Source organism: Bombus pyrosoma, linkage group LG15 (genome assembly GCF_014825855.1).
Source record: "Bombus pyrosoma isolate SC7728 linkage group LG15, ASM1482585v1, whole genome shotgun sequence".
Classification (NCBI taxonomy): domain Eukaryota; kingdom Metazoa; phylum Arthropoda; class Insecta; order Hymenoptera; family Apidae; genus Bombus; species Bombus pyrosoma.
This window is the reverse complement of record NC_057784.1, coordinates 4,722,213-4,746,084: the sequence shown is the minus strand read 5'-3', so window position 1 is coordinate 4,746,084 and position 23,872 is coordinate 4,722,213. Positions and strand designations below refer to the sequence as shown.

At 27.0% G+C, this 23,872-nt stretch overlaps 7 protein-coding genes and 1 long non-coding RNA gene across 20 annotated transcripts; 3 read left to right on the top strand and 5 right to left on the bottom strand.

Annotated features, from left to right (window-relative positions):
- Window positions 1-219: 219 nt before the first annotated feature.
- LOC122575958 (high mobility group protein I) lies at window positions 220-2,809 on the bottom strand. 3 transcript variants are annotated; one of them, XM_043745523.1, is made up of 3 exons: window positions 2,407-2,809; window positions 1,040-1,296; window positions 220-951 (listed from the first exon to the last, which is right to left on the bottom strand). In XM_043745523.1, the coding sequence occupies exons 2-3, from the start codon at window positions 1,259-1,261 to the stop codon at window positions 820-822; spliced, it is 354 nt and encodes a 117-aa protein (XP_043601458.1). In that variant the 5' UTR covers window positions 1,262-1,296; window positions 2,407-2,809; the 3' UTR covers window positions 220-819. The 3 variants fall into 3 exon arrangements, with proteins under 3 accessions (XP_043601458.1, XP_043601457.1, XP_043601454.1); XM_043745522.1 differs by having other exon boundaries at window positions 1,040-1,281; window positions 2,407-2,789; XM_043745519.1 differs by lacking the exon at window positions 2,407-2,809 and adding an exon at window positions 1,618-1,757 and having other exon boundaries at window positions 1,040-1,281.
- On the top strand, window positions 2,017-5,967 carry LOC122575956 (swi5-dependent recombination DNA repair protein 1 homolog). Of its 3 annotated transcripts, none has more exons than XM_043745517.1 (4): window positions 2,017-2,255; window positions 5,167-5,301; window positions 5,371-5,578; window positions 5,656-5,967. In XM_043745517.1, exons 2-4 carry the CDS (start codon window positions 5,171-5,173, stop codon window positions 5,842-5,844), a joined length of 528 nt encoding a protein of 175 aa, XP_043601452.1. In that variant the 5' UTR covers window positions 2,017-2,255; window positions 5,167-5,170; the 3' UTR covers window positions 5,845-5,967. The 3 variants fall into 3 exon arrangements, with proteins under 3 accessions (XP_043601452.1, XP_043601451.1, XP_043601450.1); XM_043745516.1 differs by lacking the exon at window positions 2,017-2,255 and adding an exon at window positions 4,827-4,965; XM_043745515.1 differs by lacking the exon at window positions 2,017-2,255 and adding an exon at window positions 4,995-5,046.
- On the bottom strand, window positions 3,244-4,674 carry LOC122575954 (U1 small nuclear ribonucleoprotein A). The gene is made up of 3 exons (XM_043745509.1): window positions 4,545-4,674; window positions 4,154-4,395; window positions 3,244-4,069 (listed from the first exon to the last, which is right to left on the bottom strand). Coding segments are annotated over exons 1-3 (702 nt in total). The 5' UTR covers window positions 4,546-4,674; the 3' UTR covers window positions 3,244-3,610.
- Window positions 5,874-6,746, bottom strand: LOC122575957 (28S ribosomal protein S18c, mitochondrial). The gene is made up of 3 exons (XM_043745518.1): window positions 6,459-6,746; window positions 6,171-6,378; window positions 5,874-6,077 (listed from the first exon to the last, which is right to left on the bottom strand). The coding sequence occupies exons 1-3, from the start codon at window positions 6,588-6,590 to the stop codon at window positions 5,986-5,988; spliced, it is 432 nt and encodes a 143-aa protein (XP_043601453.1). The 5' UTR covers window positions 6,591-6,746; the 3' UTR covers window positions 5,874-5,985.
- A 505-nt stretch (window positions 6,747-7,251) lies between these two features.
- LOC122575952 (phosphate carrier protein, mitochondrial) lies at window positions 7,252-10,475 on the top strand. The gene is made up of 6 exons (XM_043745507.1): window positions 7,252-7,407; window positions 7,479-7,639; window positions 8,590-8,750; window positions 9,124-9,360; window positions 9,516-9,812; window positions 9,899-10,475. The coding sequence occupies exons 2-6, from the start codon at window positions 7,498-7,500 to the stop codon at window positions 10,124-10,126; spliced, it is 1,065 nt and encodes a 354-aa protein (XP_043601442.1). The 5' UTR covers window positions 7,252-7,407; window positions 7,479-7,497; the 3' UTR covers window positions 10,127-10,475.
- A 585-nt stretch (window positions 10,476-11,060) lies between these two features.
- Window positions 11,061-14,856, bottom strand: LOC122575948 (prestin). 6 transcript variants are annotated; one of them, XM_043745494.1, is made up of 12 exons: window positions 14,676-14,856; window positions 14,117-14,328; window positions 13,772-14,055; window positions 13,383-13,558; window positions 13,157-13,321; window positions 12,972-13,076; window positions 12,765-12,898; window positions 12,525-12,687; window positions 12,244-12,444; window positions 11,885-12,133; window positions 11,503-11,805; window positions 11,061-11,427 (listed from the first exon to the last, which is right to left on the bottom strand). In XM_043745494.1, the coding sequence occupies exons 2-12, from the start codon at window positions 14,221-14,223 to the stop codon at window positions 11,368-11,370; spliced, it is 1,947 nt and encodes a 648-aa protein (XP_043601429.1). In that variant the 5' UTR covers window positions 14,224-14,328; window positions 14,676-14,856; the 3' UTR covers window positions 11,061-11,367. The 6 variants fall into 6 exon arrangements, with proteins under 6 accessions (XP_043601429.1, XP_043601427.1, XP_043601428.1 ...); XM_043745492.1 differs by having other exon boundaries at window positions 11,062-11,805; window positions 14,676-14,855; XM_043745493.1 differs by having other exon boundaries at window positions 11,062-11,805; window positions 13,772-14,044; window positions 14,121-14,328; window positions 14,676-14,853.
- A 735-nt stretch (window positions 14,857-15,591) lies between these two features.
- On the bottom strand, window positions 15,592-19,522 carry LOC122575947 (zinc finger protein 425-like). 4 transcript variants are annotated; one of them, XM_043745490.1, is made up of 7 exons: window positions 19,375-19,522; window positions 17,623-18,430; window positions 17,346-17,546; window positions 17,015-17,248; window positions 16,693-16,943; window positions 16,288-16,618; window positions 15,592-15,973 (listed from the first exon to the last, which is right to left on the bottom strand). In XM_043745490.1, exons 2-7 carry the CDS (start codon window positions 18,388-18,390, stop codon window positions 15,701-15,703), a joined length of 2,058 nt encoding a protein of 685 aa, XP_043601425.1. In that variant the 5' UTR covers window positions 18,391-18,430; window positions 19,375-19,522; the 3' UTR covers window positions 15,592-15,700. The 4 variants fall into 4 exon arrangements, with proteins under 4 accessions (XP_043601425.1, XP_043601426.1, XP_043601423.1 ...); XM_043745491.1 differs by having other exon boundaries at window positions 16,372-16,618; XM_043745488.1 differs by having other exon boundaries at window positions 16,225-16,618; window positions 19,375-19,521.
- Window positions 19,523-19,722: 200 nt separating this feature from the next.
- On the top strand, window positions 19,723-21,423 carry LOC122575959. Its single transcript, XR_006319596.1, has 2 exons — window positions 19,723-20,873; window positions 21,317-21,423. It is a non-coding gene; the product is annotated as an uncharacterized LOC122575959 (long non-coding RNA).
- Window positions 21,424-23,872: the final 2,449 nt, after the last annotated feature.

Here is a 23,872-nt window from a genome sequence, read left to right as displayed (position 1 = left end):
AAAATTTTAACAGTACAATAATTTTAGCTAGAATATAAAGTATATTGTTAATATTGTTAATGAAAGGTATATGTGTATAATGTAGCGATTAATAAGAGTCATTTCATAAGTTTATTTACTTTAATACAAATTTTACATTCACACATATGTTTGTTTGAAAAATGCCATTAATGTTAACTTGTTCAAATGTAATTAAAAAAAGATTTCTTGTACATAGTACACACAAGAAGTATTTCTTACAGTATTAAATTTATATAAAATCTTTGACTTTAAGAATTAAAATATACATACACAGGAGCAAAGGAGGTAACAAATATATGATGTAATAGTGCACCACATATCTTAAAATTAGACAAAGTCTTCATTATCTTAATTCCAAGTTAGTTTATGAGATCTGAATATTTTAAGTTTAAAATTTCTTTCATTAAAATACTTGTATCTTTCATTTTGATACTTAAAACATAATGATTATGATAGTAATAATAATAAAAGTAATACTAATAATTATCATTATATTAATAGTAATTATAATAAAAATGCATAAAGTAGATACTACAAAGTGCTTTACATATTTTCAACCCAGGTATCTGTGCAATTTCCTTTTGTAGTTATTAAAAATCATATTTTCATACAACTTCCTTGGAACTTGAGCAGTTTCTGTTCTCCTTCTTCTTTTTTTAAAAGCAAAATGTTACCACTTTACTATTTCAATTTGCAGATTATCATATAAAAAGCAAACTTAAAAGTTTTAAATTTGTTATCAGTTTTTTAAAAACTTTCAAAGAATAGTTCTCATACATTGAATTTATTTTTTTACATTCAATTATCCTCCTCCTCCTCTTCTTCTTCCTCTTGTTCATCTTCTTCTTCTCCAGTACTTTCTGGTTTTTCTTCTTTCTTTTTAGGTCTACCACGACCTCGCCCTGAAGGAGTTCCTTTAGTTGTACCTTGCTGTAATTAATTTTTTGTATAATAAGTAACTTACCTAAAGATAAGAAACATTTCTTTCTGGTCCAGCTGTTTAAAAAATGACACATACCTTCTTTTTATGAGATCCTTTTGGTCGCCCCCTACCTTTCTTGACAGGTACAGGAGATGCATCATCTTCATTATCAGACTTTGCAGTTCGTACTGCATTATTTTTATCTGTAGAAGGTCTGCCTCTCTTTTTGGGTTCTTTAACGGTATTTTTGTCTGTTTTCGCTGGCCTACCACGCTTTTTCTTTTGTTCTTCAACAACAGGCGAATTGTCGTCTGACATTTTTAATCCTTTATATATCACTGTATAACCAAAAACTTTTTCTTACAATATAAACATTTATCTAAAATTTTTGTTGTAAATTAAAAAGTTATGTTAGAATTTTGTAATTACTAACATTTATTTTAAATTTAAGATTTAAAAAAATTTGTCCAATGAAAGTAAATTTACAATAAAAAAAATATTCATATTTTAGATTAATTAAATATATATTTCTTTAAAAACCACGTAGAAATTTGTTAAAACGTTTAATAATACTATAACATTTTGTAATAGCATAGAAAATATAAACATTCTCATAGGAAAATATGAAAAGTTTTGCCAAGCTATCGATTTTCAAACTTTCTCATAAAACTTACTTAATTCGAATTTTTAATGACAATTTAATAACTATATCAACATATACATATACTCCTCTATAAATTGATAACACAAAAATTATCAATACTAATTGGGTTTTGGTGTACTAAAGTTCAACAAATTACGCGCCTAATGTACATTCATATCGAACATTACTAGCGGTTTGCTAACCGGTTAATTGCGACCGAATAAAATAATTATGCAAAATTAATTATATAACCTAAAATCTTAGTAAGTGTAAATATATAAATAGAATATTATTGTTTTATTACAAAACAATAAAATTATAATAAATATTATTATCAATTTGTAGAAGAAAATAATCATTTACAACAATAAAGGAGTACTTTCTGAAACATCCGCGCCCGCCATTTTCAAAAATATTATGTGTCCTATATATTGTATTCTTTTCCATATATTTTTTTGTGGAAATATGTAATCATACAAAAAGGTAACAATTTTTCCCGTTTATTTGTAAGTAAATAATGATTATTGTACGAAGAGACGCTATTAAATGCACATACGATAGCATCACTTGGCTTTTAGGGACGCCATGATCGACAAATCATGGCAACACCAGAGTCGTGGTAGCGTCCACCACACCGATTTCTTTATAAGAAAATGAATAAATATCTCTGTAAGTAGTAATCGATTCCCCGCGAAATATTGACGAAAATATCGTTAATGAAATCATTTACAAGATTTTTAATCTTCCATAAGAACGAATGCGTATACAGTCTGAATGGATGTAATATTTACCGGAGAAAAAGTCATTGACAAGCACTCACCTGAAATATCTCGTGTATATGAAGACAAAGGCAATCGTTCAGTCGGCGCGCGCGTCGTACTGTAAGAAAACCGGGTTATGGTCTTTTCCTATGTATAATCTATATGAAAATGTTTAATTATCTTATGTATAAAGTATGAATGCAAGCTGCTCAAATATTTTCACTTCTTAGCGTCCTTTTAATACCAACGCGCGCGCGTCGTTACACAAAGCTAAAAGCTCCGTAAACGGACCGTAACGCATCAACTCACAATACACTGCGCGAATAGCGAGACGCGACTGACCTGATCGAGATGATGGACTGTACTCCGATTCGTTCGCTGTCCTAAGAAGCGTACCCCCACTCTTTATATATCACGCCAACTGATTCCCGCCAAAATGTTATGACATTACTTAAAATTATATATTTCCTAGGACTTTAATTATTTTTATTCTGTATTATTCTACATATATATTACTACTATATTGTAAAAATTGTATTATTCTGATAAAGAACGAGCAATGAAATAAGAGTGATACAGTATTTAAGAAAGTTATAAGATTGGTTATTTGGCGGGAATATAATTATATGTTATTAACGGAAACATTATATTAATTCTATAATTTCAGTTTATATTAAATTAATTTAGCGAGTAAAGTAATTTCTTCAAAAAAATATTTAATTTTTGTATTTTCATATAATTTAAATTTCAACTATACTAACTAGTAATTAAGATATTCTACTATCTTTACTTATTTTAGTATAATATATAAGAAGAAAGTTAATTGAAATATACTGATATTCAATACATAAAATGAAAATTAAGAATAATAGGAATTATATATATGTAAACAGCTATAATTGAAATTAATTTATATTAAAAGGTTTTACAACTTTTCTTCCAAATCATTATAGCATTAAGTGAAAAATAGTTCTCTATATAACCAAAATATTGCTGAAAAAATGTAATATATCTTTTCAATTGCTATTTACAGTGTAAAATTTGATTCATATGTATACATTACACAAAATTTTGTACACAGATGATTCTTGAATCTACATAGCATGTTGTTAACTCACATTTATAAATCCTTGCCCGAAAAATCTTTAATTACACTTGCATGTATTTTCATAAATGTCTAAATAAGATGTATTACAACACACACACAGTTTTCCATTCATTAACAGTATGTTTGTTCATACAAACACAATAATATTACATACTTTATTTCTTTGCAAATGAAATTTTCATTGCATGAGAAGGTGTGATTTTAAATCCCTGAAGAGCATCTTTTGCAGCCCCAGACTGAACTTCATTCTCAAATTCAACAAATGCAATGTCGTGCCTATTTGGTACTAGACGTACTTCTTTAAAACCAGGGAATTGATTGAAAAGCATAGATAACATCATTTCACTAGTTTCATCCGGTAGATTTGTAAGAAACAATATTTGATTTGGTGGTTGTTCCGGTACAGCTGTATTAACTAAACCTGGGTGTTGAGGCACGCCAGCATGATAACCAATTTGCTGTGAATGTTTAGCTTGCTCTTTGGCACGTTTCTTAGCACGTTTAGCTTCTTCATCAGCTGCAGGTACAACTCGTTTTGGCTTTTTAGGCCTTTCTGCATATGTGCCTTTCATTTTTGCAATTATATCACTGTCAGTCTTTGCATATTGTATCCTCTAAAATGAAATTAATTAGTAACTATTAACAACTTTAATACTTCACTAATAAGGAAATTATTTTCACATATAATTAATATTTACCATTGGTTTGTCATAAAATGGGAATCCTTGCATTGACCTTAAGGCATTTGTAGCACTAGCAATTTCTTTAAAAATAACAAATGCTTGGCCACGCATTTTTAATGTCTTTAATGCTACAATATCTAATATCTGACCAAACTGAGAAAAAATTGCATATAAGGATTTCTTTAATTCATCCTTCTTTATTTTCTCATTTAAATTATTAATATAAATTGTATTATTTGGCCTAATATCCATTGTCACTGTAAATAGAAAAGTATTTTTATAATGAAATCAAAATTAACAATATTTATTGACAATAAAAACATGATGAGAAAGACAGAGATAATTGTAATTATATAAATTCAACACAATATACAATAAGTACAACCATAATTGTAATCTAACTTACTCAAATAATATTTAAGAACAAATGTAATATAATAATTATATTTAATAACTATACTTTTTATGTACTAAATACTTGTACTTAGTCGGCGTCACTAGTTCATAGAGGTTAGAGTACATATAATGAAGTACAACAATGAGCTATATAAATGTAGAGTGGAAACTTAATATTAAGAATATTTTATATTAAATTTATGTTAAGTTACGATTCAAAATTTCTAATTATTTATTGTAAAGATATTTCATATATTTAGACATTTATAATAATGATATATATAGATACTGTTACTTAAAAATATCATTTTTGTATTTCCATTGAAGAAAATATGTTGTGTATAAATTAACTATAGTACATTTAGGATATTTCACCGCCCGTAAAAACACATTTTCTTTAAAGAAATAAATAAATAATACGAAATATACCGGTATGAAATTGAAATTGTTTGATAAATATTATATTTAATTGTTTATAATTATAATGGACAATATATTTATGTAACATTGATGTGAGTGTTTGAATACAGAATACTTCATCGAATTATTTGGATATATCGTAATCACATAAAATATAGATGTAATAAGATCTGTTGCAAATACATATCAAACAAATGTGTATTACTTTTCAGAAACATGAGTGCTAAGCCATTGAGAAATAGTAAAGGTGTAAATAAACCCTTTCGGTCTCCATTTAGTACCCCTCAAAATAATGATAAAAAAGATAACATAAGTGAACCAGAAACAAGTACATATAGAACACCGTTGTAAGTATAAAAAAAGATGATAACAAATTAATGTTCAGTCATAATTTTTATTATTTTGTTATAAAACAGAAAAGTATCTGTAGCGAAAAGATTGCTTTTTCAACAATCTCCTTCTTCCAAAAAATTATATTTAGACACAGAAAATTGTAACAAAGAGATTGACATTGAAGTAAAAGAAAAATTATATCAAACTGATTTAGAATTATTGAGAAAGAGCATACAGGAAAAGGAAGAAACTATTAAAATTTTAAAAACTGAGTTATCATATAAAAAAAAGGTATATGTAAGAAGATATATTAGTTATAAATTGTGTTATAAATAATTATGATATAAATGAATTATTTATAATTAAAGAACAAAGCAGAAAATTTAGAAGATGCTATAAAAAAGTGGACAGAATGTTGTCAAAGTGCTCTTATAGACCATCAAAAAATTTTGCAAGGAGAAGGTGGTCAAATAGTAAAAATGTCCGAAATTTTGTCTTCATTTAACATTAATCCTGATATAGTTCATTTCTCTATTAATGATGATACATTTTATTAATTAAATATTAAAAAGGAAATATCCTATAATAATTTGTATTGTAATTATTTTATTTTTATATTTTTATAATACATATGTACATATCTTAAATAAAAATGGATCAGTAGAAATGTGAATGCCTACAATTTTTGTACTTTACATTTAATATTTATGAGGCTTAAATGGATAATTAGGATCAAATAACATTGGATCATTAACAAATTTAGGGTCCTTAGTCATGTAACCCATTAAACCTAAAACAAAAAAATAATTAAACACAATAAGATACCATAAATTACTATAAAATATATTTAAAATAACATTAAAACAGGAAAATATATTATTACCACATTGTTGTGCTTTGTTTATCTCATGTTCCACTTTTTTCTGTTTACTGTCACATAATCCAGTTATATGTTTTTCATAAATTCTACCTGTATGACGACTTTGAAATTGAGATAATAAACGTACATTTTTATAATCTGGATTAATATTTAGTTTACATAAAATACACAATCGTCGTTCTTTTTCATATGGATTTTTAATGTCAATTGGCTGTTAGAGAAAAATAAGGTAAAGTATTTGTTACTTTGTTATATTTTCATCAAACATATAAGTATATAAGAACAGGTTACCTTGTCTGAGTCTATCGAATTATCTAATTCATTGAGAGCACACGCTTCGCTAGTTTTACTACGAAATAAAAATGTTGGAATTCTCTTTATTTCATGTCTCAAAGCTTGCACACTAATAAATGTAAGAATCATATTTGATTATAATGAATGTTGTTCACAGTATTATAAATAAAATACAACAGTCATTAAGAATATATTTCAAATAGAATCGACGTTTCGAGGAATCCTTCAACACTGAACGCTGTCTTCGGGTCTTGGAAATTTACATTTTGTGATTGTAATATTTATTACATATAATTACGTTTATATTATATAGTAATTTTGTATATTTGTTTAATATGCTTCCTAGAAAACACGATTATCTTAATTTTTATGAATTTCTTTATTCTTTTTTATAACCTTTATTGCTCGTATAGTACTATTATAAGTATATGCGTTTGCTTCCAAAATTTTTTGATAAATATTTTTATACTCTTAAAAATCTTTCAACAATTTCTTTTTCTACTACTTAAATCTAATTTTTTTCAATGATATGATAGCTCCATGAATACATAATTACATAAATTAATCTATCTTACTTATTTTCTCAGACTCATATTTTCAAAATATCGATGGCATAGAATCAATCACAAAGTGTTAAAAGGTATCAGATATTTTAATTTTGTAAAAGATTAAGAAATTATAATCGCAGTAATCAAATTTTGTATCTGTTCACGGTCGTATACAGTATGTGCTGGACAGACTATATTGTGAAAGTGAAAGATTCATTTAGTTGAATTTAGTTCTCATAGAGCTCGCCAGATGGCGTTGTCACGCACAGAGATTTGATTTCCTATCTATAGAATGATAGTTAGTGGACTATGTTACTAAACGGATTCCGTTAGCCAAGTCTCTGCCACTCTTTTCCTATCGGGCGAAGCCGGTGGATGCAAGAGTCTTACTTGTGAAGGTCTTGTAGCCAGTAATTTAGACTAATATAATTATTTTATAGAAATTAACGTCAATTGGTGGTGTATGCAGGTGAAGTGAAATAGGCAAGATGTGGCCTTCAATATTGGACATAGCCAAAACGAATCCATTCGGAACTCCTTTCGTGACAGCTAAATGTCAGGGCCAGAATGAACTTACACAAGCGCTCGTTAGAAATCGTCATATTGCAGCTGCCTCTGTATCATCAGGCGGTTAGTAATTTGTTAAGTAATTTTTATGTATAGCTGGAGTAATTTAGTTAACATTGATTCAAGATTTTTTTACTTTGGACAGATACATAACTACTCTACCTTAACGGTAATTATAGATTATTGACTCCGATTTATTGAGAATTAATTTTTCTTCTTTGTAATGGAAGAAAGTATTGACAATATTTCAAAGAAATTTTAAATCAATAATCGTTATTACATAATCTAAAATATTGTTCCTAGTATTCTATAGAATTGTTACTAGTGTCTTGTGATTTAGATAAATTTTCAAGATAAATTTGCACATCTAAGTTAATTGCCTTCTAGTAGTTTTAGATATTAATTAAGTTATTGTCTCAGCGTTAACAATTACTTTATTGCAAATTATGATAAATTTGTTAATTCTGTTGTCATGAAAAAAATTATATAATGAATATAGATTTGGCCGCATGGTGAGTTATGTCGTTATCGGTTCATATGCATATTTCTGTTTTTTTTTCTTTTTATAGGTTTTTCTTTTTAGTGAAACTAGCATTTTTGAGACTCTTGAACATTATTTAATACAAGATATTGACTTAAAATGATTTAATAAGAAGTTATTCACATTCGATTGTTGTTAGTAATGCGAAGAGTTGCATAAGGAGCAGCCATTTTGTCGAAAATTGTGCGTACAAATCTCGTCTTCATAGCCTTGCTTGACATTCGAATAAAAATAATAGTGTACGTTAGTACGGTGACCGCGACCGAGAACATAATTATCCTACTGTACTTGAAAAGTTTATTATTGGATTAGATCAAGGTAGCAAGATCGTTCATACCAATTCTGAAATACTGCCAAATTCGAATTCCACACGCACTTTCTAACAGTTGACCTATGACAGTTTTTTAAATTGTCGATTAAATAAAAATTAATATAACATATTTGGATTATAATAGATTTCTTTGTGTTTTAGATAGCTGTGAATTTGGATCAAATAAATACTTTATGCTATGTGGCTTGGGCGGTATTTTGTCATGTGGTATCACTCATACTATGGTTACTCCCTTGGATTTGGTAAAATGCCGTATTCAAGTAGACCCTGCAAAGTACAAATCAGTTTTCAATGGATTCAAAGTAAGCAATAAATTATCTCATTGATATTATTTTATTATCCGTTTGAGTTCCAAGCAATGCAATCGCGCTATTTCGATTTTATGTCGAAAAGTCCCAGTACATTTGAACGCTACGGTCAACTGGCGGTTTTTTATATTTCATTGTTATTTTTTCAATAATTTTTATTGAACAAAACTTGAAATATTTATAAACTAATAGTACGCATACATAATAATATATATGTATTTCATAAAGTGACAAATATGACGAGCGCTATCGCGCTGTTCGGGATTTTTCGACCATGTTTTTTCAATGACTCCTGGGACTTAAACGGTTATACTTATTCTTGTTTATTTATAAATAAGAGATTAATTTTGGACATTTTATTATTCAGGTAACTATGGCTGAAGATGGAACTCGAGGTCTGGCTAAAGGATGGGCTCCAACATTCTTTGGTTACTCCATCCAAGGAATGTTCAAATTTGGACTTTATGAAGTGTTTAAAGTATATTATTCAGCTCTTGCTGGGGAGGAAATGGCATATGAGTATAGAACAACTTTGTATCTAATTTCATCAGCATCTGCAGAATTTTTTGCTGATATCGGTCTAGCTCCTTTTGAAGCTTCTAAAGTAAGTATAAATTATATTTGCATTTATAATATGTAACTGTTTTAACACCTAAAAAAATGATATGTCATGTCTTATATCATGTATTGTAAGTTTCTTTAAACATTTGTAACATAGCATGAATCATAATGCACAAAACATATTTGCTATGTTTATAGGTGAAGATTCAAACTACACCAGGATTTGCAAATACTTTAAGAGAAGCTATGCCAAAGATATATGGTGAAGAAGGCATTAGTGGTTTCTATAAAGGGTTGGTACCTTTGTGGCTTCGTCAGATTCCATACACAATGATGAAGTTTGCTTGCTTTGAACGTACTCTTGAGCTCCTGTACAAGTATGTAGTTCCTAAACCAAGGCAAGAATGTACAAAAAATGAACAGTTAGTTGTTACTTTTGCTGCGGGATATATTGCTGGTGTATTTTGCGCGATTGTATCTCATCCTGCTGATTCTGTAAGTATACTTCTTATATGCGTGCATTTTTATTTCTATCTGCGTCTAATTTAATAATTTAATCGACTTATATATTTGTAACACAGGTTGTATCAAAATTGAATCAAGAAAAAGGAGCATCGGCTGTCGATGTTCTGAAAAAGATGGGCATCACTGGAGTATGGAAAGGTCTTGGTCCACGTATTGTTATGATTGGTACATTAACAGGAGCACAATGGTTTATTTATGATGCAGTTAAAGTATGGCTCCGAATGCCCCGTCCACCACCACCAGAAATGCCAGAATCCCTCAAGAAGAAGTATGGATTAGCTTAATTATCAGGCATCAACAATATCTTTAATTGAATCAATTATAGTTAAAGAAAAAGAGCATAGATAAATTACCTTATTCCTTCACAGTACACATTGTCGAACAATGTTTTGCCATATATTTCAAGTATTTATTCTGTAATACAGATATCAGTGCAGGTCATCACTGCCCCCAAATTAGATATAACAATGTGCTACAAATTATAGTAACTTGCTACCTGTTTTGTGATTATAAAAAGGATAGCACATTTATAAAACTCTGACAGTGACAGTGAGTTACCTATTGTAACTAGAAACTGTTACTTTGTATATAGAGTGATCACCGTAAATAAATAATCTGTGATCTGATAAATAATAATAATCTATAATTTTGCCCTTTTCCTTGTATATATACCTTGGTTTATACAGTATAAATCACACTAAGAGATACACATTAAATACTTATTTCTTTTATTAAAATCTTTCAAATATAATCTATATATTTTACGATTATATACAAGTTTTGTATAAACATAAATACATCTATAGAAAAAATATAGCACATATATATTTAATGCAATTTGTACTTGCAATTGTATATACATACGTATATATAGTACATATAAACGAAATATGTAATTACAATTATGGAACATCAAGCAAAAAATATATTTTAATCTACTTTTTATAAATAAGTTTTTTCGATTATGACTGAAACATAACATTTTGTTCTGCTTTAATAAATTTATCTTTAAACTAAATCTATTAAAATTCAATAAATTTTTCTAAAATGATAAAATTCATTTAATGTTTCAAGTTAATCTTATACGTATATAAGTATGAAAAGCTAGTCATAAATTTTATTGTCACATTTGCATAGGTATGTAAAAACTTGAGTAGCATCATATACAAAATTAAATATATATATATATATATATATATATATATATATATATATATATATATATAGAGAGAGAGAGATAGTTGTAAACAAATAAGTACTAATTCTTTAGTAAGTCTTGATATTTACTTATTTTGTATATAAAAGCTGATCTATTTTAAATATGTAATCGATATTAAAAATATTGTTCAAAATAATTTTTTAAAATAGCATAAGTACAAAATATGAAATAAGTGTAATAGAAGCAAAAAGTAGTTTCAAATTTAGTTATTGTATACTTTGTAGAACCAATTCGAATTTGATTTAATACTATGTATATGCTTATAAACGTAATATAACTTATAACTGTTTGGCAAAATTACATGTATTATCTCGAATACATTTCTTTTTCTAAGTATGTTCTGGCATCTTGTATAGTTGCAAAAATCTTAAACGTAAGTGTTCCATGTAAATACAAGTCACATTTTTTTATAGTTTCAAAAATAGGAGTTCTACAACTTACAAGATAAAAATGTACATCAATTTGTTGAAATTCTTTCATCACTGAATTTAGCGTAATTACACCGCTAGAGTCAATATAACTTAATGCGCTCGTATCCATTATTACACATCGTAATTCTTGTTTGTCTTCTGAATCTTCTGTGTCCATATAAATACCCTTTTCCCTTAACTTAGTTTTATGTTCTATAATTTTTGTTGGATTCACTCCAATTAATTTATACAATTCTGTCTTGAAATGACTAGTGTTTGCAAAGTTTAAAGTTCCGCAATAATGAACAATTTTCATTCCTGGAATTTCTATTGCCTAAAAATGATTCAAATATGCTAAGTATAGATACATCTTTTGATTTAAAAAATATTATTAGTTATAAAAAATAATATACCGCTTTGAATCTACTGATATCCAAATACAAATCTGTATTTGGTATGTATCCCAATAAACAAATATAAGGGCTAAGACTTTGTAATAAAATAATTGCAAGTGATATTATTATTCCAGCTAGCAAACCAATGTCAATGTTTACTATTACGACGGTCAAGAATGTTGCAATCCAGATTAATGCATCACATTTATTTAATTTCCAGAATTTTATAAGCTGGTTAGCTTGTTGAAACATTCCCTTTAAAGCTACCTAAAGAAAAGAATTAAATATTACGAAACTGTTAATGATATCGAAATTTGGTATGAGCATTTTTTTATAAGTGGATTTTGTAGGTAGATTTTCAAAACATTTATACTTACAACAATAATTGATGCAAGAACGCATCTTGGTAGAGGTTCGAAGAATGGGCCAATCCATAAAAGGATTGTAAGCAATATTATACATGATACAACACTAGCTATTTGTGTCCGACCACCAACAGTTTGCTGAATTAAAGATCTACTTAAAGATGCTGACACTGGCATACATGAAAAAAAGGATCCTGTTATGTTACTCAAACCCTAAAATTACATTTTAAAAATATACATAGTGTATTAATTTATATGATTTTAAAATAATATTAAAGGATTTTTTCTCTTACCATAGCAAGAAGTTCTTGATTTGAATTAATTTTATAATTCAATTTTTGTGCAAATATCAAAGCCATTGATATGGTAATAGTATAAGAAACCATAGTTATAGCAATACTATCTGTTGCTACTAGATGTAAGAGTTGAAATGTTGGAACTGTTGGTGCTGGTAATCTATTAATTTAAAAGATTAAAAGACCTTAATTATATTCACGAAAAATAATCAAATTAAAAATGGACATTAAACATACCCTGTAGGAATATCACCCACAACTTGAATATTATACATGGTAGGAAAACAAAAATATTTTGAAATTAAAGTTCCACTCACAACTGCAATCAATTCGATTGGAATTGGAATGCTGCACTTTTTGCTTGCCCATGGCTAATATTAAAATAACAATAGAATTATTATTTATAGATCTTGAAACAAAAATATTCTAACGATTAAAAATTACCTTTAAAAATTCATTATTAAGTACAAGACCAGCAATTGTTATTGCTGATATAAGTAAAGCAGCTAAATTTGTATTTTGTATGCTTCTAAAAATATCTACCAATGTCTGAAATATTTTATAATTTAATTTATATATTTTTAATTAATTGGTTTATTTTTAGATAATTTTTGATATTTTATACATACAAAAATGAACTTGAAATATCCTTTTTGTCTAGGTATTTTCAAACCAAATAGGTCTTTAATTTGAGATATTAAAACACAGACTGCTGCACCAGTTGTAAAACTATTCACTAATGGATCACTAAGCAATGTGCTTATAATACCCAGACGAAATATATACATTATAATCTGAAAAAGGTAATTATTATTTCATTGTTGCAAGATATAAAATGAATCTACAAAATATTACCTGAAATATTCCAACCATGAGTGTCACTGCTGTTGCAACTTGCATTGGTGTATAGAAATATTCTCCAGGCAAATTGGGCAATGTAGTTGTAGCATTTGGGTTTGTAATATCATTGTGCGATACCGAATAAGATGCCACTGTTTTCCCAGTCATCAAGCAAACCACAGCGAATGTTCCTGATGAGTGCCAATAATGATTCATTGTTCTAGCTTGTCTAATAAGTTCTTATTAAAAGGAGATATTTGTAACATTTCTGTAATAGAAGTAGTATTTTACAAAGCTTGTATGCATCAAGTGTAAAACACTAAAGAGATTTTGTCTTTAATGAAACATTTAATGATCATTCTGAATTTATTAAACTATCAAAATTAAAATATATTTTTTCTTACCCATGGACACATGTCTAGATGTGCCAAAGAAAAAATACACTAAGACAGGAAAGAATGCCATATATATTCCAACTACAGGAGGTACATTCCCCAAAAGTGCATAAGCCATGCCTTGAGGAATATGCATGATTGCTACAGTCAAACCAGAAATTATATCAGGCATTATACTTTCTTTCCAATTGTAATCTCTCAGCCAATGTACTGAGGGAATTGCAGATGTAAAACATGATCTCCAGTTTCTATGTTTTAAATCACATATTGCATCTTGGAAGCCTATAAGAAAACTACCATTTTACATGTGATATTTATATATTAATAATAAAATAATGAAATTTTATTGTTTACACACAAAGCCCTTTTGGTTTTTCATAGTGACAATCTTCATTTAAACTTTCTTGTTCATATACAGGTCTTTCTAAATGTACTTGTAAGAATGTATCATGCTTCTCCATATTGATAACAATTAATATAGAGGCTTATGAACTTTGCTCAAGAGAAATTACTCAAAACTTGATTTGTTATCTATTATTTTTTACCTTACTGATATCTACGTAGATCTGTAACAAATAACACACAACGTTAGTGTTTCAATATCTCAAATAAAATTTGATCATTGCTAAATTAAGATATTAAATATTATTATCATTATCCTATAAAAAAGAAATAACAAATTCATTTATTATATAAAACAAATATAAAATTTTTATTATATAATAATACTTAAGGAAAGGATAATTTCTTATATTTTTGAATAGAATATAACATATATTTTTAATGTTCATAACATAATTACTTGAATTTTTATTCTCAAATTTTTTAATTAATCTTCAATTAATTTAAAATATATTTTTTTAATCATTATATTAATTCATTAGTACTTCGAATATTTTATATTTTTGTTTACCTGTCGTGTTGTTGTATTCCTTTGTAAAATTATTTGATTGCAAAGAAATTATAAAATTTGTATTTTAATATAGTTAAAAACTATCCTTCTTCATTTTGTTTCAAGACACTGGTGTAAATCTATAACTAAATTAACTTGATGTGTATTGCGCAAACATATAAATACACTATTGTCGAATCACATCATATTTATCACGTGACTGAGCAAACTAAATATGGTGGGGGTAAAATAAGTACATTAACAGCAGTTAGTGATAGTTTATATTTGCAGTTTTATATTGCTGGGAAAAAATATTATTTATCATAATTTAACATTTAATTTTCATTAATATATAAATGTATGTATGTATATATATATATTCAAATTTGAACCGACAATTAAGTTTAATTGTGAACATACAATAAAAGAAGAATAATTACAAAATAATATGAATATCAAAACATTAACATTACTTATTTCTCACATTTTAATATGATTTTTATACAAATTCGAATTAAAAAAATTATTTTTAGCCATCTTTTAGAATTAATAATAATGACTCATATTAAGAGACATTCGTACGAAAAATTTGATTTATAAACTTTCTCTTTTGTTACTCTTACAATATTTTGTACTTACCTACATTACACGACTATAATTACATGAAAATTACAATAAAATATGTATATATTAAAACGTTACTAATAACAATTGTATCTACAATGTAAATACCTAGTGTACAATAAAAATGAAGTGTATTTATATATACATATTCTATTTTAAACACACATACGTATGCTATACTTTTCTATAAAGTATATACCTGAATTTTTATAAAGATACATGAATATTTCAAACACTACACAATTCATATATTTATTAAATTAATATTTACCTATTAAATTATCTATAGCGAAGAAAATAATAGAGAAATATGCCTATGTTATATGCAAATATTTATCATATTTGTCTCTTTTTATTTTGAAAAACTATGGTTTTATTATGGTACTTTTCTTAGCGGTCATTGAGTTATTTGAAAATACAAATCAAGCTGCTTCGTCGTTACTTCCACTAAGTATACGTGTGTTGTGATAATTCCGTTTTGTTCCGTATCCTCCTGAATGTTGAGTTTCGTACATTTTTCGATTTTCTAGATAACGACGATAATTATTTTCACGCTTCCTTCGTTGTTCTTCCGCTTGTTGCCTTAATTTTTCTGGATTCATGTGTGTAGTCACCATATGCCTCGTCAATGAGCTCATGAATTTATAGGTGATGCCACATACGTCGCAAGAAAGTATTTCCTCGTTGGCCCCTTGCTAAAATGTGGAAATAAAAGAAATATCATACATTATAATTAAATTACTACTTTTAAAAGAGTTGAGAACACTTATAATTGTATAATTTAAGATATTTCAACTCCTATTATATTATATAAATTCCTTAATTTTACGTAGTACGTACAAGTTGCAGAAAATATGAGAGAAATGGCAAAAAGTATATGGAAACATTTCTTTTTCTTACGAGACCCGGACAATTTAAACACTAAGATCGTATTGATCATACGTACTTGTTGATGTACCATCATATGTCTCTGCAAATTGTTCAATCTGTTGAACTCTCGACCACAAACCTCACAGTCAAATTTCTTATCAGGATCATGATATTTTTTATGTAGACTCAGATCAGTTGCATGTAAGAATGACTTATGACATACATCGCATGTGTGGGTCCGCTGATCACCAGCCAAATGCGACTGCTCGTGTTTAACCAGACTAGCTTTATCTACGAAGCGGCGACCACAGTAAATGCACGGAAGAGGTCGAGATTGTGAATTATGAAGTGCCAAGTGACGACGTAGAGCGGTAGATGTTGGAAAGTTTTTATGACACTCGAGGCATTGAAATGGTCGGTCACCAGTATGAGTCTTTCTATGTCGAGCTAAAGAATTTTGATCTGGATATCTGAAATGCGAATAAAAAAATTGATTTTTATTATTATAACTAATAAAACAAATTTAATTTATATAAAGAATTACCTTTTAGGACATAAATCGCACGGGAAATTTCTGGTTGTAATATCTTCTTCCCGAGCGTGTTTCAGTCTATTGTGTCGAAGTAATTGGAACGACGTTTTAAAGCTTTTATTACAAATATCACACTTTAAATTATCCGTCGTTGGTATAATAACTTGAGTTCTTTTTTGTCCATGTTCATCCTCGGATATTATCAGAGATATAGTCACAGTATTATCTTCATTATCTAGCTCAGCAGCAGATACTACAGAGTTCTGAAAAGTAACACTGATGAAAATAGGAAAATGATTTTGATATTGCACATTTTAGAATTTATTACAAATACCTGTTTATTATTATGAGTAGATTTGAGTTCACTATCTGGCATAGAGTAAGATTCTTCATCTACTTGTCTAGCATTCTGGTCAGATTTCATTTGTGATTCTTTGCCTTCATAACCATCATTGTTTTCTGCAATAGCATAATGTCCATCTTCAGTCAAATACACTGGCTGTAAAGTACCAGTTTCATCTTTGAAGTATAATTGACCATCCTCATCTTCATGTAAAAATATTTGATCCTAAAATTTAAAATGGATGAAAATTTAATGAAAATTTATTTAGTAAATGAAGAAAAACAAAGAAATAGGTTTAAACATTCAGTTTTTAAATTAATACCTGAGAATTTTCTTTCTCCTGGTTTTGATTGGTATCTGAATTAATTGTTTCCCATACTTGTTCTTCATTTTCCATTGCTGCAGTATCATAATACTGTTCACTGTCATCTACTGTTTGTGCAACATATAATGTTTCTATATTATCTGCTTCATAATAAATTGTTCCTCCAACTGGTATAGTATTTTCGTCAAGTTGTTCCATCTAAAAATAAAACTATTACTTTTATACAGACAAATAATAGCAATTATGTATAATGAAATAATTTGGTAATACAAACCTTGATATAATGAGTATCCGACAGTTTATCTGCCTGAAATGTTTTTACTGAACTTTGCTTCTTTGTACCAAGAACAGTGTATAATAGATTATTCTCAACATTCTTTATAATCTCATGACTTACATTATTATCAATATTTTCGTCGCTATTCACATTATTTTTAAACTCTAGGCTTAATTTAGATTTCTCTACTTTGTCTGAAGATTCTACATTATCCTTGGATTCTGTTTTATTTGTTTGTAATGGTAAAGCGGTTGTTTGATTATTTACATATTTTTTATCACTGCTTAGTATTCTTTGATTTTGCAAAGATTCTGTGCAGTGATTTAATACACTAGAACTCTGTCCAAACTTCAGTTCATACTCTTCTTCTTCCATATCTTCGTCTTGCCAATCTTCATCTACATCATATGCTATAACTTGCTTATTACTACTTTTATCATATTGTTCTTTCTTTTCGTGTTCATTATCAGTATGTGTCTTAAATATAGAACTATCTTCGTCAAAAGCATAGACTTCCATCTCTGGTTTAATTTTTCCATTATTATTTTCAATAAGAATAATGTCATCCTGTGGTGATTCTTCTTTGTCCTCTTCTATTTCTTCTATTATTTCTATAATTTCTTCTATTTCCGTTTCTACAGAATCTTCTGTAGTTTCTGATTCTACTATAATGTTTTCTTCTGTGATCGCATGCTTCAATACTTCCATCACATCTTTATCATCGTTAATATCTATTGTATCCAATATTTCATGTGACAGTTCCATAATAGATTTGGTTCTAAATTCTGATGTCCAAAAAGTGGCGCTTAAAAAAACATATCATTTACATTTATTGTATATATGACAATTCACAGTATCTCAAAAAGAAAACAACCTACTTAAATGTTATTTAATTATCTCTAAACTGACTTTTATGTAAAACCAAACATAGGTATTTATAACCATTAAAACTACATCAAAATGTAACAATATAAAACATAAAAAATTAAGCTTTATATTTAATAAATGATCTGTTTATTAAAGTAAAAATAATAATACAATCGATAACACTTTAAATATATGCTTCTTACTTTTCAAGGATATATTTATTATATATGCAATAATATATATAATCGATATATATGACACATATACTAAAAGCATAGCATTTACTTTATAATTTTTAACAATCAGGACATACCTTTTTTATAGAGTGCATAAATATGTTGTCTTATACATTGCAAAAATATATACTTTGTTATTTTTTAAGTTTTCTGTATATATAAAAGACATATCTATCAAAACTGTAATATTATATACATCTTTTTCAATCACATAGTGAAATAAAGTACAAACAATATTAAAGAATCATATCGAAGGAAAAATATAAATGCGATTGTGTCCTTCACGTCTATTCGCTTTTAAATTGATTTACACAGCATTTGGATATTCTGTATCATGCGTGATTGTGCATGTACTTGTTACACGTATACATTCTTTAATATAGTATTGTCTTTAAAAAAAAAAAAGAGAAGGTTTGTAGACGAAGATCGGTCAAAACATTGAAATAAGCATTAGCATTTTATATGTGACAAGAGGTACGCGGTTCACCAGTCGGTACGAATATGTCTTGTATTTATCAACGGATAGCAAAATGGCTACAAAACGGCAACGATTATCCCTTCGAAAAAGGTATATGCTAATATATTAAAATGTGAAAAATCTCATTCAAGAAACGAACAAATATTCGTACAGTTTTATTCACTCTACCTGTGTCAAATAGTTGAAATGTGTAAGCGATGAGGGGAAAAGTTGTTTTTGCTCGGTCGATACGCGCCAATGTAATATTTCTCTCTATACTTTCCCCAGTAAGCAAGTGACGCCACCTTAAACATCGCACAGACACATCTTTATCTTTGTCAAAATAGGTTACCTTCGTTGTATTCGTAAATAGGCTGATCTGGACATTATGAGCAGAATATGTCTTTTGATTGGGCAACTATTGTTGGGGAAATATTTACAAAAATTTTCAAAACCTTAAGAATAATTGGAAAGTATGTGTCATTTCTTAAATGTCTAGTTATATTTTATAGCATAGTATATATTTTTTGGCGTATATCGTGTACTATAAGTATATTATATAGTGTACTGTACTGTAATGTTTAACTATACTATACTACATATACAATATTATCTAATACATAGACATTTATGTCTGTGATCTAATACTACTGTACTATAGTATAAAATATAAATGTATTATAACATATTTTATCCCACATTTGTAATATAATTTCTGTAGGCTTTTTCCTTGTAAAAAAGGGAACAAGTATATAAAATTTTTAATGAAATTTACTTCCTCTGAAAACATTTAAATTGTTTTATAAGAACCACAAAAAAACTAGATAATGTTTTTAAAATAATACATGGAATTTTGTATATAAATTAAGCAAAGCTAAATGTTTGATATAAAAGTTGTATGTATTTGATATATGCATATGTTCTGAAATAAGACATATGGAAGTACGTGCAGAAAACAGGTATTTTATAAAAATATATTTTTTAATGATATTTATTCAATACCGTTTTAAAATTGACGTTTTATTTATTCTCATATACATATATTGTATTTATAATAAAATTTTGTTAAACGCAAAGTATCATTTATTATATACATATATAAACTTTACATCTTAGATAATTAACTTTGATAATGTTAAAAAAACAAAAACTTAATATAGAAACTGTATAGTTTGTAATTGTCAAATTTGGATCATAGTGTTAATCGTTGTATTACATTTTAAAATCAAGGAAATGACTAAACAATACTAGTTTGGTCATCGAATGAAAACCTAATAAATAAAGATTTGTACATTTTGTGTGTATGATGTAACAAAGTAAAAAAAAAATAATAGTAACTTTGTAGCGAATTGAAAGTTGATTTAATAAACGCGCAAGATATGTGAATCTTATCGTACAAGTGTAGTGTTTATTAAAACCCACCATCGTGAAGGTTACTTATCATATCGAATAATCAAATTTTTGTTATATTGCAAAAATGTGGTTTTATCTCTTGCTTGCTATTTTTGCGACATTTAATTTTGCGATGGCTTCGTCCAGCTTTGATTTTGGAGATACCTTAGCATTGATCATTGGATTGATTATTGGAATCATTGGATTTTTTGCCTGTATGGGTGCTTACGCACGGCATCGAAATCGTATGGAAGCAATAGCATAATTATTATAAGCACTTCATAACTCCATTAATCGTAAGTATATCGTCTCTCTAATCCTTTGTTGTAAATTATGAACAATCACTAAAAAGATATTTTAATAAAAGTTGTTTGATCCTGCAATTATTCATAACTATACCGCGTATTTTTATGTTTTTATTTATTTTATTTTATATATTGTACAAAAATATAAAAGATATTCAAAATAAAATACTCCTTATAATATTTAAGAAATGAAAGAAGTTTCTATTTAGGTCCTATTATTGTGGTTCGTAAATACCCATAGTTTATTCATAATACACACAATTGGTTATTTTGGTCAATTTACTTATTTAATACATTTAATAATTTTTATTTCAATACGATCTTCTTGTTTTCTAATAATATAATGAATAATTCTTTTGTGCTTTATATAGTGAATTGTTTTATTTCATTGATTTTGCATGATTCATTAGTAACTTATTTCATTTAAATTGCAGGCTATTCAATACATATAGAATTAATGAAGAAAATGCCTGAAGTGACTGTTTTGAATATGTTTGATAATATAAAATTTATATAAAGATTGCTTTAAAACTAACAGAAATTGAAAGTTTTTTTATAATGAAATTTCTATAATTTAATCAATATAAATAAAAGTTAACATCTTAGTCGCCACGAACTATTTTTATATCTACTATACTATTATTGTAAGATAATTATTAAACAAATGTAAATAAAAATGGTAATGATATGTAGATATCATTATTGAAACAACCATTTGTTAAAGATATACTATTTTTTAATTTTCTTTATAATCTTTGCAATAGATGATTTAAATTTAACAGAACTCATGTAAAAGAATTTCAATAAATCTATAATTTAATATGTTTAGAATTAATTATGTGACATAGAAAAATATTGTTTAAAAATATAGTACATGCAATACTAATTAAAAAAGTTGTGTTGTTGTTTACATAATATATTCATAAATTTCACAAATATACAATGTATTAATTAACATCACAAACTACATTTTGATGTAATTACTTCTCGAGTAAGGAATGGAAGATAATATTATTCTGAGTTGAATCTAAATTATTTCAGGTTTCTTTGTATTAATTTCTATATATCTCTATTAGTTACAACTTTTTCCCCATACAGTGAATGGTTTAAATTAATTTTGTTTTTTTTTTTGCAATCTATTGATGCATATCTAATCAGTCTTTACAAAATTTCTTATAGAATTTCACACAACATAGATTACATAAGTTTTAAAGCATGTATGAACTTATACACTAGTTAGCACAGGAAAAGCTCTTCGATTATTTTTGTCTAAACTTTTTTCATATTTTTCATTTTTATTACAAGCAAGGTAGTTAAACACTAGTACAAGATATTTTAGAACATAATTAAACCTTTCTGTAATAGTTACATACAATTCTTTTAAAAAGCTTTTTTTATATGCTCTAATTAGTGAGCTTCAAATTTTTGTACAGTGTAATTTTAAGGGTAATTTATAGATAAATTTAATTCATTCTATTATTCAAGTCAAGTTTTGTTTTTTTACATTTGAAATTTGAAAAAGCAAAATGTAACACAAGAAACATGTGTTTTTCACAATTGCATTTCTAAAATATCATATGATATATTCATATGTTTAGAACAGTATGCTTATACAGTACATACTATATATATATACATATATATGTATATAAATCATATATATATATATATATATATAAATCAACAAATTATCTATATATGCTTGCAATTAATTATATGAATCTGTTAAATAAATTAAATAACTTTAATAAATTAGTTCATTAAATTCTGATCCATCAATATGTACTAAGACTTTATGTGTGAATCTTTTAAATGTAGCAAAATATGATTTACTTGTTTTTTTGTCATATTTTCTGAAAAATATATTGTAATACCTATGTCTGAATGTACTAAGTCGTTCAATTCCATCAAGTTAGATGCCATATTAGTAGAAGAGAATTATGATGAATTCACATTGTGATTTTTTCTTGTATGTAACAGTGCGGTTTGGTATTCTTTGGTAAAACAACAATAATGTTTTACAAAAATTTACTCCAATTATATCATCATCATTATCATTATAATACTATGTATATTTAAAATCACATTGTGTAAAATATATTTGGAAGGAAATAGTCCATTGCAATGCTGCTAATGAAATAATATTCATTTCTATTGTCTTATTTCATGCATTTCATCACATTCAATGAATAAGTTTAAGAAATTAAAAATCAATTTTTACCAAACTATATCACTGTAAATTATTACATTTAAATACAGTTTATTTTAGAAACTTCATATACTCAGCTTTTATTAACAAACATAGAAGCTGCATCTTTATCAAAAGCCAATCCACCTAACAGTAAATGAATAATATGTACATTAAGTATTACATGTTATGCATTTTCTTTGAGTATTATCTAATAAATTTATTTAAAAGTAACTATATAAGAATAATTGCAATGCATTTCCATAAGAAATACATACAATTACCTATATTATAATGTTTCGTTCAACAGCCACATGAATTTATTACCAGGTGGATTAACTGGATTTAAAGGTATAATTATATTTTCTCCCAAATAAAGTGGAAAACGAAATAACGGAATTATGGTATGCAAAACTTAGAAATAAAACATATGTGTATATGAAACAATTGAGTGTAATTTAATATAATATCATGATCAAGTATCAATAACTTGGAAATTACAAGAAAAAACTTTATATTCATAATTTTAAAATAGTTTTCGAAATTCGAATACTGATAATAATAAATTCATGCTTAAAGCAGTAGTAAATCGCAACATTAAAAACGACGCGAACTGCAGTTATTTGAACGAAATAAAGATAACATTATAATCACCAATAAACAGCAGTAATATTTGTAGTTATACAAATAAGCTATTCTTAACTATATTGCAAAATGCAATATGTGATAGCACAGGTGAAAATTTAAAATATATTTTTTGGGATGTAACACAAGCACTAGATTATTTTATTTTTGATATTGT

Bases quoted from the DNA above. Each gene is read 5' to 3' on its own strand.
- LOC122575956 (XM_043745517.1), top strand. From the start codon at position 5,171: ATGAGTGCTAAGCCATTGAGAAATAGTAAAGGTGTAAATAAACCCTTT. The intron at 5,302-5,370 runs GTAAGTATAAAA...GTTATAAAACAG, and splicing joins AGTACATATAGAACACCGTT to AAAAGTATCTGTAGCGAAAA. The intron at 5,579-5,655 runs GTATATGTAAGA...TTATAATTAAAG, and splicing joins AGTTATCATATAAAAAAAAG to AACAAAGCAGAAAATTTAGA.
- LOC122575952 (XM_043745507.1), top strand. From the start codon at position 7,498: ATGTGGCCTTCAATATTGGACATAGCCAAAACGAATCCATTCGGAACT. The intron at 7,640-8,589 runs GTTAGTAATTTG...TTTGTGTTTTAG, and splicing joins TGCCTCTGTATCATCAGGCG to ATAGCTGTGAATTTGGATCA. The intron at 8,751-9,123 runs GTAAGCAATAAA...TTTATTATTCAG, and splicing joins CAGTTTTCAATGGATTCAAA to GTAACTATGGCTGAAGATGG.
- LOC122575957 (XM_043745518.1), bottom strand. From the start codon at position 6,590: ATGATTCTTACATTTATTAGTGTGCAAGCTTTGAGACATGAAATAAAG. The intron at 6,379-6,458 runs GTAACCTGTTCT...TTTCTCTAACAG, and splicing joins ATTCGATAGACTCAGACAAG to CCAATTGACATTAAAAATCC. The intron at 6,078-6,170 runs GTAATAATATAT...TTTTTGTTTTAG, and splicing joins AAACAAAGCACAACAATGTG to GTTTAATGGGTTACATGACT.
- LOC122575958 (XM_043745519.1), bottom strand. The intron at 952-1,039 runs GTATGTGTCATT...AATTAATTACAG, and splicing joins AAGGATCTCATAAAAAGAAG to CAAGGTACAACTAAAGGAAC.
- LOC122575947 (XM_043745488.1), bottom strand. From the start codon at position 18,390: ATGGAACTGTCACATGAAATATTGGATACAATAGATATTAACGATGAT. The intron at 17,547-17,622 runs GTTTGTATTACC...TTTTATTTTTAG, and splicing joins CGGATACTCATTATATCAAG to ATGGAACAACTTGACGAAAA. The intron at 16,619-16,692 runs GTAATTCTTTAT...TTCGCATTTCAG, and splicing joins TGCGATTTATGTCCTAAAAG to ATATCCAGATCAAAATTCTT.
- LOC122575948 (XM_043745492.1), bottom strand. From the start codon at position 14,223: ATGGAGAAGCATGATACATTCTTACAAGTACATTTAGAAAGACCTGTA. The intron at 13,322-13,382 runs GTAATATTTTGT...TACCTTTTTCAG, and splicing joins TCATGGTTGGAATATTTCAG to ATTATAATGTATATATTTCG. The intron at 12,445-12,524 runs GTAAGAGAAAAA...ATGTAATTTTAG, and splicing joins ATCAAGAACTTCTTGCTATG to GGTTTGAGTAACATAACAGG.
- LOC122575954 (XM_043745509.1), bottom strand. The intron at 4,070-4,153 runs GTAAATATTAAT...ATTTCATTTTAG, and splicing joins CATTTTATGACAAACCAATG to AGGATACAATATGCAAAGAC.